We start from the raw sequence: 12,549 nt of genomic DNA, 5'->3' as shown, positions 1-12,549 counted from the left end.
AGGAGAGAGGAAGTGAAGGGGCAGGTGTTGCATCTTTTGCGTGGGCATGGGGTGGTGCCATAGGAGGGGGTTGAGGAGTAGGGGGTGATGGAGGAGTGGACCAGGGTGTCCCGGAGGGAGCGATCCCTACGGAATGCCGATAAGGGGGGTGAAGGGAAGATGTGTTTGGTGGTGGCATCATGCTGGAGTTGGCGGAAATGGCGGAGGATGATCCTTTGAATGCGGAGGCTGGTGGGGTGATAAGTGAGGACAAGGGGGACCCTATCATGTTTCTGGGAGGGAGGAGAAGGCGTGAGGGCGGATGCGCGGGAGATGGGCCGGACACGGTTGAGGGCCCTGTCAACGACCGTGGGTGGAAAACCTCGGTTAAGGAAGAAGGAGGACATGTCGGAGGAACTGTTTTTGAATGTAGCATCATCGGAACAGATGCAACGGAGGCGAAGGAACTGAGAGAATGGGATGGAGTCTTTACAGGAAGCGGGGTGTGAGGAGCTGTAGTCGAGATAGCTGTGGGAGTCGGTGGGTTTGTAATGGATATTGGTGGACAGTCTATCACCAGAGATTGAGACAGAGAGGTCAAGGAAGGGAAGGGAAGTGTCAGAGATGGACCACGTGAAAATGATGGAGGGGTGGAGATTGGAAGCAAAATTAATAAATTTTTCCAAGTCCTGACGAGAGCATGAAGCGGCACCGAAGTAATCATCGATGTACCGGAGAAAGAGTTCCACAACTCTTTCTCCGGTACATCGATGATTACTTCGGTGCCGCTTCATGCTCTCGTCAGGACTTGGAAAAATTTATTAATTTTGCTTCCAATCTCCACCCCTCCATCATTTTCACGTGGTCCATCTCTGACACTTCCCTTCCCTTCCTTGACCTCTCTGTCTCAATCTCTGGTGATAGACTGTCCACCAATATCCATTACAAACCCACCGACTCCCACAGCTATCTCGACTACAGCTCCTCACACCCCGCTTCCTGTAAGGACTCCATCCCATTCTCTCAGTTCCTTCGCCTCCGTCGCATCTGTTCCGATGATGCTACATTCAAAAACAGTTCCTCCGACATGTCCTCCTTCTTCCTTAACCGAGGTTTTCCACCCACGGTCGTTGACAGGGCCCTCAACCGTGTCCGGCACATCTCCCGCGCATCCGCCCTCACGCCTTCTCCTCCCTCCCAGAAACATGATAGGGTCCCCCTTGTCCTCACTTATCACCCCACCAGCCTCCGCATTCAAAGGATCATCCTCCGCCATTTCCGCCAACTCCAACATGATGCCACCACCAAACACATCTTCCCTTCACCCCCCTTATCGGCATTCCGTAGGGATCGCTCCCTCCGGGACACCCTGGTCCACTCCTCCATCACCCCCTACTCCTCAACCCCCTCCTATGGCACCACCCCATGCCCACGCAAAAGATGCAACACCTGCCCCTTCACTTCCTCTCTCCTCACCGTCCAAGGACCCAAACACTCCTTTCAAGTGAAGCAGCATTTCACTTGCATTTCCCCCAACTTAGTCTACTGCATTCGTTGCTCCCAATGTGGTCTCCTCTACATTGGAGAGACCAAACGTAAACTGGGCGACCGCTTTGCAGAACACCTGCGGTCTGTCCGCAAGAATGACCCAAACCTCCCTGTCGCTTGCCATTTCAACACTCCACCCTGCTCTCTTGCCCACATGTCTGTCCTTGGCTTGCTGCATTGTTCCAGTGAAGCCCAACGCAAACTGGAGGAACAACACCTCATCTTCCGACTAGGGACTTTACAGCCTTCCGGACTGAATATTGAATTCAACAACTTTAGGTCGTAAGCTCCCTCCCCCATCCCCACCCCCTTTCTGTTTCCCCCTTCCCTTTTTTTTCCAATAAATTATAAAGATTTTCCTTTTCCCACCTATTTCCATTATATAATTAAAAAAAAACCCCACTAGAGCTATACCTTGAGTGCCCTACCATCCATTCTTAATTAGCACATTCGTTTAGATAATATCACCAACTTTAATCTTAACACCTATGTGTTCTATTGTACTATTGTCGTTGACATCTTTTGATGATCTGCTTCTATCACTGCTTGTTTGTCCCTACAACCACACCACCCCCCCCTACCTCTTTGTGTCTCTATCTCTCCGCCCCCCACACACACACCTTAAACCAGCTTATATTTCAACTCTTTCTTGGACTCGAACGCAAGTTCTGTCGAAGGGTCATGAGGACTCGAAACGTCAACTCTTTTCTTCTCCGCCGATGCTGCCAGACCTGCTGAGTTTTTCCAGGTAATTCTGTTTTTGTTTTAAAATATATATAAATGCTTACGCCAATTAAGGCTATGGCACGAAACTATTAATCCAGGGCTTTGTAAGTCACAACAGTGGAACAATATTTAGGATATCCAAGCCCAAATAGCAATAAACAAATATCCAATCATTTGATTCAATTGTGACAGCCAGCAGCCAATTTGAAATGGGCTTATAAGAAATATATACATACCTAAAGGAATGAAACACAATAGCTTACAAAGCAATATACATAAAGACCGAATTAATTGTTAGACATTTAAGATCATTTCCATAACCCTAAAAGCAACAGCATTTGGTTTATCATATCCTTGTCATGAAAATCTGCTAAATTCCAAGAAAATTTTCTGACCTAAAGGTACAATAATATCCTACCTAATACTTTTACAAATATACTTCAAGTTTCTATCTATTTTCATGGAAGTTGGTTAATACAACCAACCATTTGAACAAAAATAGGGACCACATGCATCCTAGTGTTTGCTTGTATACCACAAATGATTGAATGAAACAAAAAAACTTTGCTTTCTCTGGAGCGTGTCTGTTAATGTGAAAATATTCAACTAAACAAAAGTTATTTAAAGGTTAAACAAAAGCTAGGTTTGACCAAATTTGAGCATTGTGCACTTTTGGTTTCTGTATTATAACAAGGATATAAAAAAACTGGAGAAGGCACAAAGAACATTTACAAGGATGATACCCTGAATTGAGATTATAACCATATACTGGAAAATAGAAGCCTATGGGGTGACCTGAAACAGGTCTTTAAAATTAAGATGTTTGATAGGGTAAACATGGAGATGATGTTTCCACTTGTGGGGAATCCAAAATTAGGGGCTGTAATATAAGACAGTCACTAATAAATCCAATAAAGAATTCAAGAGTAATTTATTTATCCAGAGATTGATTAAATGTGGAATTTGAGGAGTAACTAAATAGTACCGATGCCTTTCAGTCATAGCTAGTCAGGAGAAACGAATAGAAGTATATGCAGATAGGCTAACGACATAGGGTTGGAAAGGTCTAGAGTGCAGCACTAACAGCATTATGGACCAGTTGGGCAAAATAGCCTGTTTCTGTGCTGTAAATTCTATGTTTACGTTCAACAGCAACTTTCATACAATTCACATTTAAAGAGTTATGCTCTAAATGCTCTAAATATGGGTTATTTCTGCAGTTCTCCAAGGTTAATAAAAAGTTCTTTACCAAGTTGTAGTAGGCTCCTCATCGCCTGTCTCTCCTTCTTCAACTTCCATTCCATCTTCTCTATCTTCAGTGTGCTGCAACTTCTCAAAATGTATCAAAATTATTAATAATCACAGTATTTAGTAGGATATAGCTCAATTGTAGTTTTTCACCCAGTAAACACTCACCTTCAACCCCAGGGTACTATCTTGTTCATTAGTGTTAAACACAGTGACATTTTCTAGGTTAAACTGGCTTTGCAAGTTGAGTCCTGAAATTAAAAAAAGCAGACTTACAATAATAAACTAGGTCAAAGATACTAAACCTGTGACAATTGTGGCTACTTCTTGTGGCACAGCTCTAGTCATGTTTTTTCTCAATTTTCTTAAGAAGATTGTTGCACTCTTTTTAAATTGGAAGAAAGATGTATAGATACAAACTGTTAACTTTCAATTTAAGTTTCAACCCTGCAAAATAAAATTGTTCCAAACAGAAACTAATTGGATAAATTAAAAAGAATGATGGCTGCAGAAATTAAAATAGGTGAATTATTATTTTCTCTCTTTGTTCCATTAAAAGTTTTAGCTTGGATCAGTTGGTGGCATTCCCTTACCTCAAGTTAGAAGGCTCATGCTATACAGCATATGTATTACACTGGTTTGTCCTCAACTAAAGTACTCTGTCTAGTTCAGGGCACCACACTTCAGAATGAATGTGAAGGCTATAGAGTGGGCAGAGAAGAAAATCACAATAATGGTTCCAGGGATGAGGAACTTTAGTTACGTGATAGATTGGATAAGATGGGGCTGTTTGCCTTGCAGGAGAGAAGATTAAGAGGAGATTTAACAGAGGTGTTCAAAATTATGAGGGTTTGGACAGAGTTGACAAGGACAAATTGCTCCTGTTGGCAGTAAGTCAACTTATGGGAGACTTATAAAGAAGGCAAATGAACATGGGATACAGGGTAATTTGATAAGGTGGTTTCAAAACTGGCTTAGTTGTAGGAGACAGAGGGTGGTGACAGAAGGATGCTTTAGTGACTGGAAGCCAGTGTCCAGTGGTGTACCACAGGGACCTGTGTGGGGTCTCCTATTATTTGTCATTTATATAAATTACATAGATGACTATGTGGGGAGTAGCATTAGTAAGTTTGCGGATTACACAAAGATTGGCCAGGTAGTTAACAGTGAGGTTGAGTGTTTTGGGCTACAGGAAGATATAGACGGGATGGTCAAATGGGCAGATAAGTGGCAGATGGAATTTAACCCTGAAAAGTGTGAGTTGATACACTTTGGAAGGAGTAATTTGACAAGGCAGTATTCAATGAACGGCATGACACTAGGAAGTTCTGAGGAACAAAGGGACCTTGGCGTGTGTGTCCATAGGTCTCTGAAGGCAGAGGGGCATGTTAGTGGGGTGGTGAAAAAGGCATATGGGACACTTGCCTTTATCAATCGGGGCATGGATTACAAAAGTAGGGAAGTCATATTGGAGTTATATCAAACCTTGGTGAAGCCACAGCTGGAGTACTGTGTGCAGTTCTGGTTGCCACATTATAGGAAGGATGTGATTGCACTGGAGAGGGTGCAAAGGAGATTCGCCAGGATGTTGCCTGGGATGAAACATTGAAGTTATGAAGAGAGGTTGGATAGATTTGGGTTGTTTTCATTGGAGCAGAGAAGACTGAGGGGCGACCTGATCGAGGTGTACAAGATTATGAGGGGAATGGACAGGGTGGATAGGGAGCAGCTGTTCCCCTTAGTTGAAGGGTCAGTCAAGAAGGGATATAAGTTCAATGTGAGGGGCAGGAGGTTTAGGGGGGATGTGAGGAAAAACTTTTTTACCCAAAGGGTGGTGACGGTCTGGAATGCACTGCCTGGGAGGGTGGTGGAGGCGAGTTGCCTCACATCCTTTAAAAAGTACCTGGATGAGCACTTGGCACGTCATAACATTCAAGGCTATGGGCCAAGTGCCAGTAAATGGGATTAGGCAGGTAGGTCAGGTGCTTCTCATGAGTCGGTGCAGACTTGATGGGCCGAAGGGCCTCTTCTGCACTGTGAGATTCTGTGACAACCAAAAGACACTGACTTACAATGATCAGCAAAAGAAGCAACGGTGACCTTTTTTTTAATGCTGCGAGTGGTTATGCATTGCCTGAGTGTGTGGTGGAGGCAGATTCAATCAAAGCCTTCAAAAGATAATTGGACAATTACCTGGAGAGGAAAATGTGCTGGGCTATGGGGGAGAAGACAGAGAAGTGGGGTTAGATGAGTTATTCTTGCAGAAAGTCAGCAAGGGCACAGAGAGCAAACATACTCCTCCTCTGCTGTAACCATTCTACGATCCTATATAGATTTGGCAACTTTCTGGCAACTCCTACAGCAGAGTTGGTACCAATCAGCACTGGTTTCATCCTTTCCTTTGGACAATACTAGCAATGCTGAGCCTGATGCTTGGACAACTCAGGGTCTCCAAAATATTTGCCCAGGCCTGTGCCCTGGAGAGGACACTCCAGCTTCAAGGTTTAATGTTGGCACAACACAGCAAACAACAGTTAATGGTTATAAGCTCTTGCTTGATTGGCATACAGCACAAGCGCCAGGGGTTACATCCAACAGTGGGAGAGAACATCGCGTCTCATTGGAAAGCTATTGCCTGCTTCAAGCTGGACCATTAGGTGCTGTCCCACCACGGACTGCTTGCTTTAATGGGTGCTTGGAGCTCAGAGTCATTCCTTGACAGGCATGTTGGCAATCTATGTACTAGGCAAGACAAACAAAGGCAACAGCAGTCTTTTGCATCGCAAGCTAGAACATAAGGACCATGTGTCCTGGCCTTTCCAACAGCCTTCTACAAGTTGATGACGCATGCAAGACAGCTGTGATGGACAAAAGAATTTATAAGGCTCAATGTGGACATTGCCGTGCTGCAAGAAACCAGGCTCACTCAGAGTGGATCTTTTAAAGAGAAATATTACAGGTTCTTCAGGCAGGGAAAAACCCAAGAGGCAACTTGTGAGCGTGGAGTAGTTTTCAAGGTAAAAAAACATGCTACTTGCAATGATTGAACCCCCAACAGAAGGCTCAGAAAGACTTCTTACTCTTTGTCAACAAGCATGGGCCCAGTTACCCTCACGTGCATCTATGTCCTGAAACTCTCCTCCACCCGAGATGTCAAGGATCAGTTCTATGAACTACTTGTCACTGCCAGCAGCAGAATTCCCAGCAAGGAGGGACTGTGCCTTCCAGGAGACTTCAACGCAAGGGTGGGTACCAACAACATAGCTTGGGCAATGTGCATAGGACCCCAGGGAATTGACAAGATGAACGAAAAAGAGGTTGCTGAAGTTATGCTGTTACCGTGGACTATGTGTGATGAACAGCTACTTCCAAACCAAGCTATGCACACAAGGTGTCCTGGAGACATCTGAGATGACACCACTGGCACCAGTTAGATCTCAACATCACCAGATGTACCACCCTCAACAGGGTCCTCATCACTCCTAATACTCACAGGGCTGACTGGGACGCTGACCACCGCTGGTGTGCAGCAAGGTCAGGCTTCAACCAAGGAAGCTATATCACAAAAGAAGAAAGGTCGTCTTCAGATCAACAATTGCTATACCACTGACCCAGAATGCAGCCAGGAGTTCCTCAACATCCTCCATCAGGCTCTTTTGGACAAAAACACCCAAGGCCAGAGGGAGGCACTAATGTGGGGCCATCTGTGCGGAACCATCTATACCTCTGTATTCACTGTGTACAGCAAAAGAGATCAGAGGAATGCTGACTGGTTTGAGGCTTACTGACTAAAATGGAATCAGTTACTACAACCAAGAAGAGAGCCTTCATGAACTACAAGCAAATCTCCAGCACACAAAACCGAGATGCTCTCAAAGCTGCTAGAGTCAAATTTCAGCAGACTGCTCGGCACTGCCCAAAACAATAATGGTTGAAACTTTGCAACAGCGTACAATCTGCTGCTGAACCTGGGGATGCTAGAGGGATGTATGAAGGTATCAAGAAAGCAATAGCCCAGCAGCAACCAAATCAGCTCCCTTGAAGACAAAGGCAGGGATGAACATCACAAACTAGCAAACAGATGGAAAGGCAAGTGGAGCATTACCTCGAACTCTACACAACAGAAAACACTGTCACTGAAGAAGCTTTCAACGCCGTTCCAGACTTTCCTGACATGGAGGAGCTGGACAGTGAGCCCACCATTGAACTTCTTGCCAGTGGTAAAGCCCTGGGAAATGATGAATTCCACCTGAAATCATCACAAGTGGAAAACCAGCACTGCTGCAGCATCTCCATGAACTTCTGTCTCTCTGTTGGAAAGAAAGATTTGTGCCTCAAGACACGCATGATGCTAATATATCACTTTGTAACAAACCAAAGGGGATCGTAATGACTGCAACAATTACTGAGGCATCACCTTAAGGATCGTGGGGAAGGTCTTTGACACGTTCCTCTGACCAGATTGCAGCTCCTGGTGTCACACATCTGCCCTGAGTCTCAGTGGGGCTTCAGAGCTGTCAGATCTCCAATCAACATGATTTTTTTAAGACGGCAGTTTGTTACAGAAGGGGGAAGAGATGTGTGAAAATTTCCTCCTTTTTTCCATCTCTCAACTAAATGCAATAAGGTGTATTTTTAAGATGTGTTTGAACCCCTTGAGCGCTGTGACTTTTAAGAACAAACACAAGAAAGACTTTCTTGTAGGGTTAAATTAAAAGAATAAACATTTATTTTCTTAACAAAAGCAAAGTAAATGCAACAGCACCCACGCTCATTCACACAAGACCCGTGCACACAAGAATAAATGGTTATAAATGATGCAGCATGCACTTAAATTACATCAAGAATTGAAAAGTCACTTCTATTATCAGTCCTCGAGATGGTGGTTGGAAATGTTGCAGGCCCAATGATTCTTTCTCAGTGCACTGAAGGCAATAGAGACTTGAAGTTTCTAGCGATGAGCTCATTGTGGCTTACTCCAAGCAGCAGCAGATTTCCAGCTTTTCCAGTCAAAGCTGTGGTCAAGCTCCTGTAGTGAAGATATAATTCTGCAGGTAAACGAATTAGTCCCACTTCTCTGCCAGTGGGTGAGTTTCTAGGAAGTGTTCTTCCTTTTGCTGGGCGAGATGTCTTCCCTCTATAATCTTTGTATCCCAGACTGACCAGTCCTTGTGAATTAATAAGGCGCTTCCCACCATGAGCCAGTTTCTGTCATATGACCACAGTATAGATATTCCCATTTTGTCCATACAAAATAGTTTGAACAACTGTCATACAATTGGCAATGCTTAATATCCCAATTGACATTCCCAGTTATGAAAAGCCTCTGAATATCTTTATTTGCATTTCCAGCTCCATAGGGCCGGCAAGTCTATCAGGTTTGTTAGTCTAAGTCGCTTTAATTGAAATGGGCAGGAGCAGTCACCAGCATCTGAGAAAGATCATTTGTCTTTTAAGTGACTTCCCAGAGACATGTGCAGACATGAAGCAGTCCCTACCTGTACAGAAAACTCAACAGAAGGTCACTTGATACCAGTGGGCCACATCTTGTCGAGGTAACTCGTCCAATTCCATGCTGCTTTTTAAAGGTAAAATGTCCAATTTCTTTGCAAGTTCATTAGCATGTGACAAGGACAAAACAAGTCACAGGAGAAATGTTGAGAACAATGTGAACCAATGGCAAACTAACTGAAAATACAAAGCTCCACGTATATCAAGCTTGTGTTCTCAGCATCCTCCTTTACAGGAGCATGGAATGGACAACTTATGTAAGCCAAGAAGAGTGGCTGAACAGCTTCCACCTCCGCTGCTTCAGACAAATATTTGGCATCTCCTGGCAGGTCAGAGTGCCGAATTTGCAAGGAGCCCCAGCATGATTGCCCTCTTGAGTCCACAGTGACTCCATTGGCTGAGTCATGTGAGGCAAATAGAAGATGTGTCTATGGTAAGCTTGCTATCAGCATGAGACCAACAAGTCACCCACATCTGCAATACAATTTTCTGTAAGCAAGACCTCAAGTTGACCATAATTGGAGTCAATGCACCGCAAGTCCTCGCTGCTGACTTGAGTGCCTGGAGACAAGCAGTCAGGGAGGACGTGGAAAAAGCAAAGGGCAAAAGAAACAACCAGATGGCAGAAAAGAAGCTCACCGGGCCAATGTTATTCATTGGCGCCCACTGCAGTAGAGATTGCCACAAACCAATCAGTCTCTGCAGCCATAATAGACGATGTTTGATCCAAAAGTGACATATGCCCAGGACACTGTCCATCATTTCCCCGAGATGCAGGCCAGAGAAGCATTGCTTTGCTGAAATGCCAACTTTTGGATGGCACATTAAAATGAAAGGCTGCCTGCAAAAGATGGCACTGCACTTGACCCTGGCCAACACTCGCCACTTAATCAAGAACTTCCTTTCTGTTGTTTTTGGAATCTGGTTGTGCACAATATGGCTGCCATACTTACCTGCATAACAAGTGATTGTAGTTCAAAAGTAATTCATTGTCAAGAGCTTGGTTTGTCCTGTGGGCGTCATAAGGCATTTTATAAGTGTATATTCCCTTATTAATAGAATTGCGAACCTTCTGTCCAGCTGTTTGCTTTGCATCAGAAGGTGTCCTGCTTTATAAGGGCTGGAACATTATGCAGTTAGAATTAAGCATGCTGCTTGCTTCTCCTGATAAAGTGCATGTATATCTCACTTTAAGGCTATAAGGTGTAATCGCTCTGCTTTCTTGCTGACTGCTCAGGCTGCACAGGCTGCTTGTGGGGAAGTTGGTTAAAAAGCCATAGACATTTTCATTCTATTTTCATAAATTGACGACAGCCACTTGCAATTAAAAAGCATACTTATCATAATAAAAAGCACAAAATGCTTCAAAAATGGAGGCAAGGGAAATGGATGCTGAGCCAAGAGGAGAGATTAGAATGGGTTAGCAATTAGAAAGCTTAACTGAAATGATGGGTTTGAGGAAGCTTTTTGAGAGAGAATCAAAGAGAGACAGAGAGTGAGAGCGTGAGTGGGAGTGGGAGAGAGAGAGAGAGAATGTCAAAGAGAGAGAAAGAGTTAAAGAGAGAGAGAGAAAGTGTCAAAGGGAGAGAGAAAGAGTCAAAGAGAGAGGGGGAGAGTGAGAGGAAGATTATTTATAGACAAAGTTCCAGATGAAAACTCTGGAAAATTAAAGAGACTGAGCCATAACCAACCACAAAGATAGAGAAAGTGGGGGAAGGAAACTGGATAGACATGGGCCCAGATTTTGTAGTTGTAATGAGGGTAAGAATGTCAGTGTTCATCTTCATTATTCTAACAAAACTGACAGCAATTTCTGGCATCCGCAAATACACAGCTAAACATGGAAATCCAGAAGTTGCTGCCAGTATTTCCTGCTCCTCCATGTAATGCGCTCCTAAAATCAATTAAAAATTGCTGATTTGACTTCAGATTCCATTTTTTACACTATTAGCCTCACTGTAAAGATACCTGAAAAAGTTGCGCCTTTCTGAGAGGTGTAACTGGGTTCTGAACTCATACCAGGTCATAATTACTTCAAACCAGCCTCTCTGACCCTGAAAAATTAATTTTATGCTTGTGTAAAATCAAATTTCTCCATTCCATGCTAAAATTAACACAGATTTTTAAAATAATAACATTTTCTTTTGAAGTTTATACTTCAGCCACTACCTTAATCCCTTGGCTATGTCTCAATCTTTATTTAGCTTGATGTAAAATTATAAGAAGTGAACAATAATACCTACTCATTACCTCCTGGTTTGCTGTCTATGAGAATTCTTCAATGCAACTGGCTGCTAAGCCTGCTTGATGACTTCACTGTTGCTGAATGCCAGATTTTTTACAGCTGGCATCAGAGTGAAATTAATGATAGAAAAGGTGAAATCTACTCCATAGAGATCACTAGATCTTCATGGGCTGCTTTCTTTGAGGTCATCAATGAATGCCACCCCTTCAACACTAACCAAAAAATCTGGGCCCTCGTAGTTTTGTTGGGAGACATATAAAGAATAATTCTAACACATCTTGCATGGAGCTCTCTGATACGTGTAGAGAGAAAGCCAACATAAAAAATCTACTCTATCTAACAGTCACTACAGCAAAAGTTCATGAATAGAAATGGAAATTTTAGATTATTATAATTTCTTACCAGATTTTTCTGATAAAGGAAACAATCTAGCCAAGAATAACTGAATTCTTCCGCAGAAAACAGTGTTTTGTGACTTGGAAAGTCTTCGGAGGAGATCTGCAAAATTATTTACACTTAGCGAAAAACACAAACAGGGCATTACATCAGGAAAACAAATTGGAACTCTAATGCATAACATTATGGAGTAGTGTGATGAAGCCATGCACTCACAGCTCCATATTCTGAGATGTTCAACACTGTGTTACCGAAAGGCATCAAGTGAAAGGAGAGTAGTTACGAAGGTAGCCTGACATATCCTGCATACAGTAGAAGTTCAGAAGCAGGTTGCCCTTCCCCTTCATCTCAAAAACAGTTAATGGAAATCGCTAAAAATGTGGGAGGGGTAGGGAGGGGAAATGTGTGAAGGAAAGGAAAACACTTTGAGAAAGCTGATGTACATTATCTTAAGGCAAAATAATTAATATAAATCATGAAGAAAAAGACTCAATTTTTGAAAACGTGTAATGGGATGGGTTGAAAAACCAGGTTTTCATTTCGAAGATCAGAATTTGACATTTTGCCTGAATAATTGGGCATCTCAGAAGTAAACCAAAACTGAGCAACCTTATTTCAACTCTTCACATGTCCGAAACAATGTTACAAAATTGTCTACAACTGATCAATAAACGGCAAAGTTCAGAGAGTTCCTTAATTATGCCGTGTACCAAAAATTGGAAATACCATATTGGAATAACAGGGGTCAAGGTACATGATTAAGACAGAAAGGGTAGCTGCAATATCCATCTAACTCATGCTCCTACCACCTGTGTGCATTTGATGCAGGCGCTGATATGTAAAGGATAGTGGGCGGTGGTTGCCAGAGGAGGGAAATGTGTTCCAGTAGTATGGAC

At 43.2% G+C, this 12,549-nt stretch overlaps 1 protein-coding gene across 3 annotated transcripts in view; it reads right to left on the bottom strand.

Moving 5' to 3' along the window:
- thoc1 (THO complex 1) overlaps positions 1-12,549 on the bottom strand; it is a 92,792-nt gene that overhangs the window by 41,577 nt on the left and 38,666 nt on the right. For 2 of the 3 annotated variants that reach the window (XM_041190458.1, XM_041190456.1), the window contains exons 7-9: positions 11,660-11,755; positions 3,670-3,752; positions 3,503-3,585 (exon numbers count right to left, since the gene is read on the bottom strand). In XM_041190458.1, the coding sequence (XP_041046392.1) occupies positions 3,503-3,585; positions 3,670-3,752; positions 11,660-11,755 (262 nt within the window). The remainder of the gene's footprint in view (positions 1-3,502; positions 3,586-3,669; positions 3,753-11,659; positions 11,756-12,549) is intronic. The other variant, XM_041190457.1, reaches the window with a different exon arrangement.

The sequence above is a fragment of the Carcharodon carcharias genome, chromosome 6 (genome assembly GCF_017639515.1).
Source record: "Carcharodon carcharias isolate sCarCar2 chromosome 6, sCarCar2.pri, whole genome shotgun sequence".
Classification (NCBI taxonomy): Eukaryota; Metazoa; Chordata; class Chondrichthyes; order Lamniformes; family Lamnidae; genus Carcharodon; species Carcharodon carcharias.
The sequence above is the reverse complement of the archived record's forward strand: the minus strand, read 5'-3'. Positions and strand labels throughout refer to the sequence as shown.